At 36.3% G+C, this 17,246-nt stretch overlaps 1 protein-coding gene across 4 annotated transcripts; it reads left to right on the top strand.

The window, feature by feature from the left end:
* The first annotated feature begins 208 nt into the window (after nucleotides 1–208).
* LOC121428344 (dimethylaniline monooxygenase [N-oxide-forming] 2-like) lies at nucleotides 209–15,920 on the top strand. Of its 4 annotated transcripts, XR_005971771.1 has the most exons (9): nucleotides 1,374–1,469; nucleotides 2,943–3,137; nucleotides 3,599–4,057; nucleotides 5,541–5,596; nucleotides 7,190–7,422; nucleotides 12,511–12,671; nucleotides 13,827–14,071; nucleotides 14,529–15,034; nucleotides 15,207–15,920. XR_005971771.1 is itself a non-coding variant. In XM_041624921.1 (8 exons), the coding sequence occupies exons 2-8, from the start codon at nucleotides 3,023–3,025 to the stop codon at nucleotides 14,844–14,846; spliced, it is 1,587 nt and encodes a 528-aa protein (XP_041480855.1). In that variant the 5' UTR covers nucleotides 209–227; nucleotides 2,943–3,022; the 3' UTR covers nucleotides 14,847–15,920. The 4 variants fall into 4 exon arrangements, 3 of the variants coding, with proteins under 3 accessions (XP_041480855.1, XP_041480852.1, XP_041480853.1); XM_041624921.1 differs by lacking the exon at nucleotides 1,374–1,469 and adding an exon at nucleotides 209–227 and having other exon boundaries at nucleotides 14,529–15,920; XM_041624918.1 differs by having other exon boundaries at nucleotides 14,529–15,920.
* The last annotated feature ends 1,326 nt before the right edge of the window (nucleotides 15,921–17,246 follow it).

Genomic DNA, 17,246 nt, shown 5'->3' with positions numbered 1-17,246 from the left:
AGGGTATTACATTTCTCAAACCACATTCTTTTGTATAATGCACACCGGATATGGTCGCTATGCGTAGAATTGACACATAAATTACTTTTTTGTTATGATCTAATTAGAAAATTTAAGAAAGTCACGCATAGATAGAAAACGAAAGCTATTATAAATACTTGAAACAAATATCATTTGCAGTATGGGAAAAAGAAACTCTGGCATACGTGTACTACTTTCTGAATGCGGTAAGATAGTCACCCTTGGAAATATTCATTTGGAAAGACTGCTGGTAATCATGCTCTATTCGAGGACCATCTTTAATTTCGATAAATAAAAAAATTATACCTCTACTACTACTACTACTACTACTACTACTACTACTGCTGCTGCTGCTGCTGCTGCTGCTACTACTACTACTACTACTACTACTACTACTACTACTACTACTAGGCCTACTACTACTTCAACTACTACTACTACTCCTACTACTACTTCAACTACTACTACTACTACTACCACTACTACTACTACTACTACTTATACTACTACTACTACTACTACTACTACTACTACTATACTTCTACTACTACTTCAACTACTACTAGTAATACTCCTACTACTACTACTACCACTGCTGCTGCTACCATTACTACTACTACTACTTCAACGACTACTACTACCACTACTACTATTACTACTACTACTTCAACTATACTACTACTACTACTCCTTCTTCTTCTTCCATTACTGCTGCTGCTGCTACTGCTACTATATACTACTACTACTACTACTATTCCTCCTTCTTCTTCTTCCATTACTGCTGCTACTTCTACTATATACTACTACTACTACTACTACTACTACTACTACTACTACTACTACTACTACTACTACTACTTCAACGACTACTACTACCACTACTACTATTACTACTACTACTTCAACTACTACTAGTACTACTACTTCAACTATACTACTACTACTCCTTCTTCTTCTTCCATTACTGCTGCTGCTGCTACTGCTACTATATACTACTACTACTACTACTCCTCCTCCTTCTTCCATTACTGCTGCTACTTCTACTATATACTACTACTACTACTTCTACTACTACTACTACTACTACTGCTACTTCTACTACTACTACTACTACACTACTACTACTACTACTATCATACTACTACAACAACAACTACTACTCCTACTACTATACTGCTACTACTACTACTACTATACTACTACCTACTACTACTACTCACTGGCGGCGGAGCAGAGGATTATCGTTTGTGTTTGGGGGGCTATTGTTGCGTCCCCCCTAAACACAAAAGATAATCCTCTGCTCCGCCGCCCATGCTAATACTACTACTACTTCTGCAGGTATCATACTATAATACTTCTACCATTACTACTACTATTTCTTCTTGATGGCCGACTAGCTACTTTCAAAGTATTCCTGTGTATCTACTTTGTTTGTGAAGAGACATACTGTATGTATACTGGTGTCAGCTTGTATTACATGTATAGATCTTTAAAAAATGATTTTGTATATTAAAATGCTGTAGTTTCTTAAGATATTTCTGGTATAATATTGTTGCATTAATATAGTTGAGTTATGTGTAGTTGGCCATTTTGTACATGCCCCACTGTAAAGATGTCTGTTTAAGCAGCTTTCACTGTTCATGTTCACTCAGGTGAAAACTGCTTGTGAAGACAGATTGCTTCTGCTTTCTGGTCTTTCTTCTTGTCCTTTTGTGCCTGCTTTTCTTTGCACCGAGTTGAGATGTGATTGTATGGCACTTATAACATTCCTTGCCATAGCCGACTGGACACCTCTCTTTCCTCTTCTCATGTTTGTGCCCACAACATTGACACTGGATTGTTGGCTGGGTTTCGTATACTTGTTCACTGTAGACCTCTTGGCGTTGGTCTCCCCCTAGGACATCTGCTATAGGTGGCCTTAGAGAGTACAGGAGCCAGACATGCTTTGACAGATTTCTCCAAGTCCAACGAAGATTCTCTCAGCAGCCTTTCTAGTAGTCTGTCATCTCGAATGCCGCAAACTATCCTGTTCCAGATTAAAGAATCTCTCAAGCAGGGGCGGGCAGCGGAACCGTTTTAAAAGTATGTGTGGGGGAGGGGATGACCATGCAAAAACTCACAATCAGATGGCCATTTTTACGGGGTTTTTTTTACACGGTTTTGGAAAAAAAATGGGCTGCCAAAACCTCAGTGAAAAATCCTTCAAATGATTCTCCACTCCATTGGTTTTTGCTGAAAAAAAAGTATCGATCGTTTCATTTCTCGTTGGCTGGTGCTGCTTCTCAAAAGCTTGTAAAGCTTGTTCCAGTGTTTAACTTGTACTGTGGCATCAGCCGATTCTCTTGACTAATATTAATGATTCGGACATTCAGACAGACTGCAACGAATTCGGAATTGTGTAGCTGGTATCAACTCAATGGCCAGAAAGTTTGATCATAATTATGTATCAATTTTTTCCAGTTCACAGTTTACCATTCCGGAAAGGAATTTCATATAATATTGCATTGTTTGTTCACATGTCCATAAATAACTGACACCATAAAACATTTCATGCTTGTTTTCTCCAGTCTAACATTATTACTATACATTACGTCCTCGAACAGAGCCGCTTCGTGTACAGATTCCTACAAAATGAACTCCAAAAAAGGTCGACCAGGATGCACAAGTTCACTGTCCTCAGTATCTCCCGAAGTAACATCCGTTCATGTTCTTCCGTATAAGTATTTTTGAACAAGCTGAAAACATGTTTATTTCCTCCATAACATCCCGTGTAAGCACTTGGCGAGTAAAATCGATTAATTGCTGTTTTATTCCATTGTAAAGGATTTTGAACATGTTTCAACTAATTTCAATTAAAAGCGCTCTACTCTATAAATGCTTGAATAACTCTATTATTCTTTCGCATTTCCTTTATATGACAGGTTGGTTTAGCTAAGGGAACAACTCGCAAAATCTTGGAATCAGTATCTACTGGAATTTTTTTTCCTATATCGAAGAAAGCATGGCTGTCAAAAAAGTTGCTGTGATAGGGGCTGGAGTGAGCGGTTTGGTTTCGATAAAAACGTGTCTTGAAGAGGGATTCGAACCAATGTGCTTCGAGAGAGAAGAGAGAGTTGGTAAGTCAATAAAAATTCTAGTGTGCTTCTTATTGTGACATCGCAATTCATCTACTATCCCAATATAGATAAATCTAAATGGATAAATTTTAAACTTGTATAGAAACAAAAAAAAGTCTATAAAACGGCTATAAAAAGAGGGGAAGCTGAAACTAAACGGTGAGAAAAGATAGCAAATTGCTAGCCGTGGGAACACCCTCTCCCTCATTTACTAGGTAAATGCTCAAACCGAACTAACGAAGTCACAATGTTTATGAAGATGGGGATTTGGGTTGTTCTGTGACGGGAAAACTGACAAAGTTCGAAGATTATGTGATCGGCTGTCAAAACTGTGCAGCTTCTTTACACTCGATAATATATCAGTGCGAAGTCGTTTCATTTTCAAGTGTTGTTAACGCAATGGTTACTGGCAAATTTAACAAGGCTCTATCGCCTCTGTTTATCAAATTATGCTTTCTCAGGTGGCGTCTGGGTGTTCAGAGACGAAGTGAGGACCAGTCATGACGAAAGTGCCCTCTATCACGCCCTAGTAACCAACTCTAGCAAAGAAATGATGTGCTACAGTGACTACCCCTTTCCAAAGGACTGCCCACCGTATATCCCCGGTAAACGGTTAGGCAAGTACTACGAAGACTACGCCGAACACTTCGACCTCATCAAGCACATACGATTTCACACCAAAGTTCTGAAGGTTGAAGAAGCCGATGACTATGATACGACAGGAAGGTGGTCGGTCACCACCGAAGGACCTGGGGGAGAGAGTACTGATATATTTGATGCAGTCATGGTGTGTACGGGTATGTTTAGCCAGGCAAAGATTCCAACTTACCCGGGTCAGGATGAATTCCAGGGAGAGATCCTGCACAGTAATGATTACAGGAAAGCAGACAATTACGCTGACAAGACTGTCCTTGTTGTTGGTGAGTTTGTTCGTACACTTTTAGAAAATTTATCCTTAAAATAAAAGAAGTTCCTGCAGCAGAGTCTCGAGAACACCTGTAATCTTACCAGATTGCGTAATCATACAGGAAATTGGTATTTGGTATATGGAATCTTACAAATTTCCTTAAATAAAACAGCATTTTCCCCTTTTTAAACAGACCTGTTCTGTTAAATTGCAGAAAAATTCTTGTTTTATGAATTTACAGAATGATTCTGTTATTGCTTTCTGCAAACTCTTCTGATTTTTTGGAGTAAAATCAGGGTTTTCTTAACAGTGTAGGCCATTTTAGCAATTGTTTAGAACATTTACCATTCAATATCAAATTGGATAATATCGATATTGAATTCGTTGCTACAAGAAATTGTTTTTAATTCTCATGATAGACAATAACTTATCCTGGGAAACACATAGTGAATCTATATGTCGTTCAACTTCGAGCAATATTGGTATCATTCATAAGGTCAAGTTTTTACTTCCAACTTTGTCCCGAAAAATGCTTTACTCAATACACTATGTTTACCTTATCTAAATTACTTGACGATTGTCTGGGGAAATACACACATGTTACTATATAGAATATTACTCTTACAAAAGAAGGGGTTGTGTGTTATTTTTAACTTATCCTGGAGATCCCATACAAATCACTTGTTTTTCAACAATAGAATTTTGAAAATTAAAACATATCACTGTAACCTAGGTAAATTCATGTATCAATTGAACAATAATATGCTACCCCCAATCGTTAATTCGTCATTTAACAAAAACAAAGCTCTTCACAAATATCCAACACGTCAATCTGATGAATTTTATCTACCACTACCCCGAATCATCCTTATAAAATCAATCTATTTTCAAAGGCCCAAGGCTCTGAGGCATTATTAATAACAACATCAAAGGACATTAGCATAAGTTTGAATTAAACAAGTTTCTCTAAGATAATCACTAATTGACTTAACTCTTGATCATTCAAACACCCATACTTTTTAAATCAAACATGGATATCTTTATCCAGTCCCCTCTTTTTCAATTCACGTCGATCAACCTGATCCATCGTGAGTGCTGGGACAAGATTCTAGAGACATTTAATCTCTCCTTATCATTTATATTTTTATTTCAATCTTTTTTTCTATTATTTTATTTTAACAGGTTTTATGCTAAAGTTGTCACTTTGTGTGTTTTGTGCTTTGATTTGTCTATACTATTTCCTCCATTTCCAACCTGCTATTATGATAATCGTAACTGTAATTTTTGAACAAGAAAATTGCTTTGTTTCATTTCTTATATATTGTAATAAAAAATGTAAATGTTCGAAATGAAAATGAAATGTTGCAGGTAATTTTTTTCATATCAGGAAATAAAAAGATCTACTAGTAATTGAAGTAATTATGTAGGCCTAATTATGTATCTTATAACTACTATTCAAGGAATAAATCTTGATGATATTCACTTTCTTGTCATAGGTGGCTCGCATTCTGCCGGTGATGTGGCTGTTGATACAAGTCGAAAGTCAAAAAAGGTAAATTTGCTTATACATGCCCATGTATGTTTTCAAACCTGAAAAAAGGTGGAAAAGGAAATCTATATTTTACATGTTTTTGGCATGTATTAAGTACTGCCATTAAACAATCCGCCAAGCCATATGAAACAAAAAGTGTTTTGACATAAAGGGAAGAGAAGATGTACTTTAAGTTCATGGGACCTACACATAGTCATTTAAAACCCCTTTTTAGAGATGCCTACATGTATTTCATTTTTAACATATGATTTTATCGTTCCTATGATTTAAAAAAAAGTAGACAGGGTAATTGTGCACATTAGAAAGAGGGAGCCAGAACAGGTTCAGTTAGCACAAACATATAAAAAGAAAGTCAGAAAAATAGCAAGTTATTGTTCAAATAAGTGTATACTCTAAATCTAGGACAGACCATGTGCAAAACATCAAGCGTATCTCTTTGTTACAATGCAATCAATCGAAGAAATCAGCATGATAATCAATCGCTAAGCTTTATATGTTACGGGCTCCTGATGTAAGTTTCTCCATTGAGACAGGGTCACGTATCTTCTATCCTGGGCCCCGTAACATATAGCTTAGTGATTGACTGTGGGGTTGATCTTTGCGATTGATCCTACACAATAATCAATACAATCAATCATAGAAATCCGCCCCCAAAATCAATCGCTATGCTTTATGTTACGGCCGCTGATGCAAGTTTCTCCATTAAGACAGGGTCACGTATCTTCTAGCCTGGGTCCCAAAAGATAAAGCTTAGCGACCGATTGTGGAGTTGATTTTTTAGATTGGTCGATACAGTGATCTATGCAATCAATCTATGCAACCAATCAGCACGAAAAGCAATCGCAATGTTTTATGTTACGGGCTCCTGATGTAAGTTTCGCAATTAAGACAGGGTCATGTATCTTCAACCCCGGACCCCGTAACATTAAGCTTTGATTCGATTGTGGGGCTCATTTTTATGATTGATCATACACAATATTCAATGCAATCAGTCATTGAAATCAGCCCATGATCAATTTCTATGCTTAAACGGCCCCTGATGTAAGTTTCTCCATAAAGACAGGGTCACGTATCTTCTAGCATGGGCCCCAAAAGATAAAGCTTAGCGACTGATTGTGGAGTTGATTTGTTAGATTGGTCAATACAGTGATCTATGCAATCAGTCGTAGAAATCAGCACGAGAATCAATCGCAATGTTTTATGTTACGGGCCCCTGATGTAAGTTTCTCCATTAAGACAGGGTCATGTATCTTCAACCCCGGACCCCGTAACATTAAGCTTTGAAATCGATTGTGGGGCTCATTTTTATGATTGATCATACACAATATTCAATGCAATCAGTCATTGAAATCAGCCCATGATCAATTTCTATGCTTAAACGGCCCCTGATGTAAGTTTCTCCATTAAGAAAAGGTCACGTATCTTCACTCGATCATCGTCTACCAACATATGGTGATCGTATGATAAGCAGGATACGATCAACCTACGGCCACCTTACGATAGTCGTAGACCAAATGTAAATATGGCATACGATGTCAGTGATCTCCATGAAAGAAACTCTAAATGTCGATCTTTCACTTCTTCTTTTTAAAGACCTACATCAGCATGCGTAACGGTACGTGGGTGATCACACGAACAGGTCCCCTTGGTTGGCCAAGAGATCTTTTTCTCAATCGAAGGTTTAACTTTCTACTCCCTGAATGGGTACGCCGCAGCATAGTCGAGAAAGATCTCTCCACACGACTCAACGTCGACAATCTGGGTCTCAGGTCGACCCGGAAGCTCTTTTGCTCAGAGGTCATGGTAAACGATGACATTGCTAACAGGTGGGCCTTTATACTTTTATTTATGTATTTATTGATTTTTCAATCACGCACAATCAAAATATTCACATGATACACACACTTATTGGATAAGATTGTAAACAGCATAAACAGAAAATCGGCGGGGCATTGTTTTTCTTTGTCTATGATTTTGTGTCGCATGACATCTCAATCTCTCTCTCGGACTATATACCACGACATTATTGACCCCTGAGTGTACAGCGAGTGTAAGGGCCTACAAATCCATATGTGTATTACTATTGCTATTCAATGAATCAAGAACTAGCTAATATATTTTATGTCTAATTCGCAAAACCCTTTCTTGTCCATTTTATTTTCTTTTTCATTTTTTTTAAATTTATTTTTCAACACTTTCTAGCTGATGAGCTGCAGGAAATCGATCTTTCATAACAGCAGAAGGCATTTTTCAGCTTTTGTAAAATAAACAATTGCAATAATAATATGAACTTTACATTCTTTGGACGTGGGAATTATGCTGAAAATATATACAGAAATCTACACGTGATTTTTAATGACTTATTCGATAGGATAATAAAAATAACTTTCGGTTTCTTTTACAGAATGGTTGTGATTGTAGTTTGAGTATTTATAACAGTCAAATATCGAAAGTCAAAATGTGTTCAGCACAAACCAAATGATACTGATAACCCCAATTCCTCAAGTGCATCCGTCCTGTATAACACAAGCACACACTCTCTCTTTCTCTGTATATATCTCCCTTATCACTTGGTCTAATCATCAGATAGGCTAACAACATTCGGGCTAAACCCACTTAGTCCTATTCTCTTTTGGTCTAATGACCACTTGAGCTAATAGACGATTGGTCTTATGACCACTTGGTCTAATTTGGTCGAATCTTCACACGCGCGCCCCTCGATATTGGAGTACAGTTAGAGTGACGTATATTTCGTCCTCAACTGAATTTTGAAAATATGGGGAATTTCGAAAGCCTGTGGGGACGAAAAAAATATGGGGATTAAACAAATTTTCGGGATTTTTTTGTATGTTTCAGGGGATTTTTGAAGGTTTTGGTGAAAAAAAAATCAAATTTGCTATTTTTCTGTAAAATAAACGCTAATATAGAGGTGGAAAAAATATATTCATTTACCCACCTCTATGTATGCGATCTACTGTAGATAGTTAACGCTGGCTTAACCCAATCATGGTTTCCAGCTTTTCAAGAAAACAAAAATCCCTGATTTTTCTCTGATGAAGTTAAGAAATTCCCGAATTATTTAAACCCATCCCCAGTTTCTCATGTTTTCTAAGTTGTTGCAGTGAATTGCATGTATCATTATTTCTTTAGTTATGCATGTATAATGTACCAGTAGGCATATACTTGTAGTAAAATAGGCTACACTAAAAAAAATCCACCATAACATGTCATTCAATGAATGCTGTTTTAATATACAACAGAATATAACAGAGTCTGAATGACTATCGTGCTTTTGACTTTTGGGCCGATCAAATTCCTTGATTTTGCCCTCAATTCATTTTCCCCGGATTTGAGGCAATCCCTGACTGGAGAAATGTTTTAAAAAATCCCGGATTTCCTTGATTTCCCTAATGGGGTGGGAACCTTGCCAATCCATTTTAAGAAGGCGAAGAAGTAGAACAAAAAACAGAAAGAGAAGATGTATTAGATGAATTACTACTGTGGTGATAACTGATAAAGGTCTGCAAGCGTAGACTATACTGTCTTATTACAAGTCAGAATGATGTGGCTGCTACCAAGATGGCCGCAGTGATGTTGTTGCAGCTAACCCGATAGACCTGTATAATGTTATCAAACTATATCTAACTGGTCTTTTATTTACCTCCAAACTAACTATTGAAATAACTAAACAAAATATAACAAAATTACATGATCTAATGGCTTTGTAGTTTTGGAATCCCCCAAAATGAATAACTACGCCATCAAGTTCAAGTATCGTTCGTAATGGTGCATCACAGTGATTTAAAAGAGGCATAAACACGTTTACCAAATACGTATCCACACAATCAATTGCAATACATTTTCGTTCCTTTCTTCATAATAATTTGATTCTGATGAAACCCCGCCATTCGACCATTATAAGCTACAAGGTCCCCAACTTATTGTTCTGTAAATGTGCATGCGGTGGTGTAATGATTATGAGTATGACTTAATTTTCGTCAGCATCTTATAATCGATATACATGCAGTCCTAATCATAAGAATTATTTGATTAGAATACTTCATTTGATGAGCGACTATCTCATCATCGATAGTCCTTCACGGTGAGGTTTTGCGCCCAAATACCCCGGCTCTACCCCTCCGGATCCTGGCGATATGTATTAACTGATGCATGGTATTTATCCATTACGTACCATATTTGCTAATTCTAGATGAAATAAATGATAATATTAGACCAAGTGGAAATTAGACTAAATGGAAATTAGACCAAGTGGAAATTAGGCCAAACGGTCATTAGACCATGTGGCAATTAGACAAAATGATAATTAGACTAAGTGGAAATTAGCCGAAGTGGGAATTAGACGAATTGGATATTAGACCAAGTGGAAATTAGCCCAACTGGTTATTAGCCAAAATGGAAATTAGACGAATTGGATATTAGACCAAGTGTGAATTAGACGAATTGGATATTCGACAAATTGGTTATAGACGAAATGAGTGTAGACTATGTGAAGTTGGACGAACTGATAACTAGACCATGTGGTATTAGACCATCCGATAATTCACCGTTCTATCTTGGTATTCCATATTAAAAAAAACTCAGTAAAAAATGACTTACAACTTCCATGAGGTTCTGGTTGGGATGAAATGGTACTCCAACGATTCTTAAGAAACGCTCCAACTTGTTTTCGGCTAGCTCTGCCATTTCAAGACGGGATTCATGGGTCGAAATGCGTGATTCTAATTCCTTCACTTTTTTCTTGAGAGGAGTAACCTTCTTCTCCAATTCCGTTGTGCGAGCATCCTGAAAAGCTACAGACTCCTCGATACTAGAAAGCAGTGACCGAATGTCAAAAATTCCTTTTCTAACAAAGTCTTCAATGTCAGAAGGTGGGGGATTTGGTTGTATCTCGGAAGCTGAATGTTGACGGGGGCGCGCTGCCCCGGTGGGCCCTGTTGACGTTGATTTCGAAGATTGATAGACATGGTTTGCTTTCTATTAGGTCCTTAGCATGCCAAAACGAGAGCTCTCGAAAACACGTCACTCCTCGACGAACATAATACAGTGCGTCCCAGAATAAACGAAACCGATATTTAGCGATCATTTATCATAACTTAATCATAAATAGAATAGACAAATGACCTACCAATTTAAAGCTTAGAATCTCCTCTTTCATCTGATTTTACTAAGGTTATTTCTTATTCACGCATGAGTGAGCAAAAACAATTTGAAGAAAGGATACCAAAAACTCATTTGGCGGGGGTATCTGGGTTTCAAAAAGAAAACCACATTTCTGAAAAGTTCAATATCTGCTCTTTAATTTGGTACCTCAATTACATAAAATGGTCAAGAAATAAAAAAGTTCTGGTCATTTGAAATAAGGCTTGTATTTCCATAATTTCATGAGATAAACGTGTTTTCACCGGTTTCCCACAGAAGCTTTCGCATGGTGAACAAAAGATTTAATGCATGGCTGATCGTCAACAAAACGGAGTGTTGAGTGAGTTTGAAAGCCAGCCTGGAGAACCTCTTCATTTTATGAAATTATGGAAATTCAAGCCTTATTTCAAATGACCAGAACTTTGTTATTTCTTGACCATTTTCTGTAATTTAGGTATCAAATTAAATAGGAGATATTGAACTTTTCAAAAATGTGGTTTTCTTTTTGAAACCCAGATACCCCCCGCCAAATGAGTTTTTTATATCCTTTCTTCAAATTGTATTTGCTCACTCATGCGTGAATGAAAAATAATCTAAGTAATATCAGATGAAAGAGGAGATTTTAAGCTTTAAATTGGTAGGTCATTTGTCTATTTTCCTTATGATTAAGTTATGATAAATGATCGCTAAATCTCGGTTTCGTTTTTTCTGGGACGCACTGTATAACGAATTTAATTATGAGGGAATTTGTGAATATCCATGACTATATAGGAATGAAAATTGACCCCCCCCCCATTTTTTTATACTACTATTCGACTTTCCTGATTTTTTATGATTGATTTTAATGCTAATATATTTTGATAATATATTTGCCAGAATGCTCAGTCTACAAGGTCATGGGTGGTGATATTGATAATGTCAGTTTACATTTAACGCAAAGTTATGCAGTTATGCAATTTAACAGGTATACCAGCATGCCTTTATTCAGGTTGAAAAAAAAACACATCAGTAAAAACGATCACATAACATTATAAACGAAGAAACTTGTATATGCATAAGTCGTGCATGTTATGAACCGGTGATTAACGAAGAATCTGCGGGTACATTTTATATAGTAGTTCAGCGAATTGATACATTATTAAATTTAAAGTCATATCGTGTTTCTGTTTGTGGTAACTCCCATAGGAACTCGGCAGGACAGCATTTTGCTGGTAAACGCCAAGCTGGTATATAACCAATTACCAATGAAACATTTAACGTCTATGTTAATCAGTCATAGTGGCTGACGTTATAGACGACAGATATCACTCTCGGGCCTTTTTATCAAAGTGGACACAATGGCAGAGATGGGATTCGAACTCACAACCTTGCGATTATGAGTCCAATGCTCTAACCACTGGGCCACACGACCCGTATGTGGCAGATTGTCTGCTGTCAAGTGCACTGTAGATAGGCCTCCTGTGATTTCTGTAGGTCTCAAAACTGGAGGAAATTAACTGTTTGAAACACTGCACGGTCAATGTTTCCTGTTGGACATTTCAATTCGATGACTGTAAATGTAATAGTATATTTTGTCCCACCACAGTGCCTTGATAGAATCAACAATTTGTCATTATAGCCATCGATCCTTCACTATTTGTATTATTCCAGAGCAATTGGCAAAAATGCCTCAAAACAAATAAATCATATATCTGACTGACTACAATCATAATAAAATTGTTAACCGTGAAGTCTTTCAATTTATTTTCACCAAGAATCTTTTGTGGAGCAGTATCAGCCAAACCCGGTATCAAACATTTTACCAAGAATGGGGTCATTTTCACGGACGGAACCAAGATCGACAATCTGGATTCAGTCATATATGCGACGGGTTACAACATTAAGGTGCCTTTTGTTGGAACGCATCTCATTGCAGGTGGGTTGATAATCTCGCTCTCTAATCCTTTAAGGACATGTCTTACCAGACACAAAACTGATTTAAAAGGAATGGTCCGGGCTCAAAATATTTATATCTAAATAAATAGAGTAGAATTCTCAGAGCAAAATGCTGAAATTTCATCGAAATCGGATTACAAATAAAGTTATTGAATTTTAAAGTTTATCAATATTTTGTGAAATCATTCATATGCACATCATCATGAATATTCATTTAATAGGTGGGATGATGATGTCATATTCCCACTTTCCTTTTTCTTATGTTATTACATGAAATCATATATGTTTCATTTTTCATGTGTCTCCATTATGATGAAATAAGTTTCGGCAATAAATAACTAATGCACTTAATCAGTTTTCAATCAAATTGATTTAGCTCTTGGTAAAATTGTTTTAATAAACCTAATTTCATATAATAAAATACAAAAGAATAAGTGGGGATATGACATCATCAGCCTACCGAATTAATATTCATAAAGACATGCCTAGAACTGTTTCACCGGAATAATGCAAATGTTTAAAATTCAATAAATTTGTTATTTGTTATTCGATGTTGATAAAATTTCCAGCATTTTGCTCTGTGATTATTACTCACTTATTCTTTTGTGATTTATTATATGAAGTTTCGATTTCACCCGTCATGTGGAATTACCATATACCGTATTGCTATTCAACGATGAGCTTCTTTATGGTCAGCTCTGCAAAAAAAAATTGTTCATAAACTACGAAAGAAATAGTTAGCGCGTGACATTGCCGGTTCACTCATTTACATATCACTTCAGTTGGGAAAATTTAAAGTGTCAACTTTCTTACAGCACATCTCGCTTTTTTTTCAAATCAACTTCCTACAGAGGTTGACTTAATGCCTTTGAATATATGTTTGATTGTTTATATGAAATAATGCGTATAGGGTTACCAATTAGACGTAGTTCTACTGGTCAGGACAAAGTCTGAGAATTTTTACTCTAGGGGTGTGTGCTGCAATAATTCTTTGAAGAAGCAAATTTCAAAAGATACAAGATAACAAAAATACTAGGCCTACGTTATCAAAAAGATATCGTACCGATTTCATGTAACCGCACAATGTCCATTAATTTCAACAAGTCTAATTCAGTCTTCCTCATTTTGTCTATAGATAAAATCGATGAGTTACAACTCTACCAGTACGTTTTCCCGCCAAAACAGAAGCATCCGACATTTGCTTGCGTTGGATTCGTCATGACCGTTGGTGCGCATGCGCCAGTATTTGAGATGCAGGCTCGATGGGCTACACAGATCTTCCAAGGCAACGTATCTCTACCTCCACTCAATGTAATGCTTAAAGATATTGAGATGAAGAAGAAGTTCCTCTATCAGAAGTTTGGAAAGCACATTATATTTGTAAGTATAGAATGTATTGATAAAAAAAACAATTCCCCCTATATAATGAAAGACATTTGAATGACACAAGCAATGTGTCTATGATTGTTCATACCTCAAATTTGAAGGCAAATACATGATAAATACGTTTTATTAAGTTCTGATAATATCAACTTATACTATTATTACTGTTATCATTATTTCAATTATCTTTATCTTTATTTTCATTATCATTATTATCATTATGTGTCAGTCACCTTAACCTTAAGGGTTCCACGACATTTGCTCTTGCGACATTTGCTCTGGTCTCAGAGGTCATAGGTTAGAGTAAGGATTGTAATAGCGGGGTTTTTTTTCTTCAGAATAATGTAAAGGTAATTATTAGGGGTTATAGAGTTTGGCAGTTAGATTTTTAAAACAAGATATTGCTATGAACACCAGCAGCAGTGTACATCGTGTGGTTTATCTCTTTCCTTAGATTCCTCCTATTCCATACCAAGACGTCCTAGCCGCTAAGATCGGAGCGAATCCATCTTTCAAATCGCTCTTCCTCAAAGACCCAATACTCGCCCTCAAGTGTTTCTTCGGTCCCGCCGTACCAGCCAGCTACCGCCTACAGGGACCGCATACGTGGAGCGGGGCAAGGGATACCATTATGAACGTATGGCAGAATACCGTCTCCGGTACCAAGTTCAGGGACACGCCCATCGGGAACGGCCCCGAAGGATACCCGATAGCGCTCAAGCTTATCTTCGTGGTTTGCGTAGTAGCTGGGCTTTATCTTTGCATGGTGTAAAACCAAAACTGCGGTGTTAAAGCTGACACCAGTTGGTGTTAATAGAGGACCACACCCTGAGGTGTTAAAATGTCACCCTAGAGATTGAGCATAACACCAAAGAGTGTAAATGTACCAACCAAAGGTGTTAATAATACCTATAGGTGTAAAAATAACACCACCAATTTAACACTGGTGTAAAATAACTGGTGTGGTCCTCTATGTACACCGGTCAACACTACGTTTTTTGCTGTGTACGTTTTTCATCAATTATGAATAGTAGTCACATCATGTCACGTCTTCCAAAGAATTGTGATTGATCCAATTAACCTCGACTATTTGGACATCCATCATTGTCAGAATTCTTCAACCTTGCGCAAGGAATCTTTTCAAAACAAAGAGGAGCACAATGAAATGTCCAAACCAATGTCGCATATGAAAATCATGTATATACACCTATATCGGATCAATCGTAACTCTTTGTAAGACAGCGTCCAGGTATAATGTAACGTCTAAATTTTTTAACCATTCAATTAGTGGGACTTACGACTTCAAGAAGGATATATATATATATATATAATATTGTTTCACCATCATCTTATATTAAAGGCAAAAGTGAATCATGAACACTATCAAACATCGCTTAGATTACTATATTCTTATATTAACTTGTCATTATTTATTTGAAAAAGTATATGTTTACTTGAATGAATGATGTATTTGCAGGAGATCATGCAAATCTGTGCAAACAATCGACTATAATTATCATAAATGATGATTATACAAACTGAAAAACGCATAAGCTATCATCGGATCTAAAAGAATAATAAATTAAATATGCAAAGTTAATTTAAGAGACCAAAATCTAACCAAATTATAATTCGAAATGACACTGGCCTGTATTATTCTGAAAAGCCCAGTTTAACATAGGCCATGGTCTAACTCTCTGCTAAAATTATGAGAAGCCAAATATGTCAACATGTTAATAATTATTCACAGGCAGTTCTGAATTATGTGAATGTTAAAGGAACCGATTGATTGAACCTGTAGATTTACGTCACAATTTGGTATCGATAGATTAGCCCCAACTTTAGTTTGAATTAAAACGATTTCAGAGTACGGGCCACTAATACCTCGGTCACACTTGCTCTACGGTGGCCGTACGGCGAGTCGAAAACAGCCGTTTTAACATTTTTTTTGGACCAGCAACATATAGATGTTTTGAATAAAATTGAATAAAACGGCTGTTTTCGACTCGCCGTTCGGCCGCCGTAGAGCAAATTTGACCGAGGTATTAGTATTGAGGGGGAAAATATATACATACATGTATATAAACCGTTTAGAAATAATATGGATTTTTAAAAGTCGATGGAACTTGTTTTTTAATGGAAATGTGTTTATATCAAGAGCATGGTAGAAAGACACGAAGTTTTTGGATTAGAAGTGTTAAGTGCAATATAATATGCTCATGACCGAGGTATTAGAATTGAGTGGAAAAATATATATATCTCTCGTTGTCTCTCCCCCTCTCTCTCTTCCTCTCTCTCTCTATATACATATACTGTATAGAAATAATATAGATATTTAAAGTCGATGGAACTTCTTTTTAAATGGAAATGTGTTTATATCAAGAGCACACTAGAAAGACACGAGATTTTTGGATTAGAAGACTTTTAAGTGCAATATAACATGCTCATGAAAGAGGAATGGGAACGCATGAAATGATATTAAAACTATTTTGACTCATATATATCTTCTTAGATTATACAGGTCGTATTTCAAACTTTCAATCGAATATTCGTAGTTATATGCTGTAAGAATAGATGCTAATAGCTGTGCAATGCTGCCCAACTTCGGCAAAAGGGAGCAAGTGACACATAAGTCAAATTTGAGTATTGTTGTTTCTGAAACACCCTTTGTATGATGCACGTTCAGGCAAAATTTGAGAGAAGAAATGAACGTTCTATGGAAAGATAAAGAAAATATCCTGTTCAATTGCATTGACGCCTATGTAAATGACGAACACACATTGCTCATAATTTTGTTACTTGCTTCCTTTTGCCAAAGTACGGCAGAATAATCGCTGAGTAAAATGAATTTTCCTGGATCATGTGACTTGTGCCGTAAGCTGTGAAGATTATATTCTTACAGATGATTTGAAATGCTTTATTTTATTTATGAAAATGGAAACTGTATATCCTTCCTGTGCTTCAACAAATGTGTATTCTTGTCTTTTCTTCTCAAAGGTATATTCTTATATTGATTTAATGTGTTAATCCCTTTATTCACATCGTTTGAATTAAGATTATTGAATGTATATTAATGCAAGATATTTGTGTCGTGTGTAGACTAGGATTTCAGATTGTGGGCATGAATACTAAACAACTGTAATATCATAAATTTACATGTATGTCTTTGTTT

Source organism: Lytechinus variegatus, chromosome 15, assembly GCF_018143015.1.
Source record: "Lytechinus variegatus isolate NC3 chromosome 15, Lvar_3.0, whole genome shotgun sequence".
NCBI lineage: Eukaryota > Metazoa > Echinodermata > Echinoidea > Temnopleuroida > Toxopneustidae > Lytechinus > Lytechinus variegatus.
The sequence above is the reverse complement of the archived record's forward strand: the minus strand, read 5'-3'. Positions and strand labels throughout refer to the sequence as shown.

Bases quoted from the DNA above. Each gene is read 5' to 3' on its own strand.
- LOC121428344 (XM_041624921.1), top strand. From the start codon at position 3,023: ATGGCTGTCAAAAAAGTTGCTGTGATAGGGGCTGGAGTGAGCGGTTTG. The intron at 12,672-13,826 runs GTGGGTTGATAA...TTTTGTCTATAG, and splicing joins TGGAACGCATCTCATTGCAG to ATAAAATCGATGAGTTACAA. The intron at 14,072-14,528 runs GTAAGTATAGAA...CTCTTTCCTTAG, and splicing joins TTGGAAAGCACATTATATTT to ATTCCTCCTATTCCATACCA.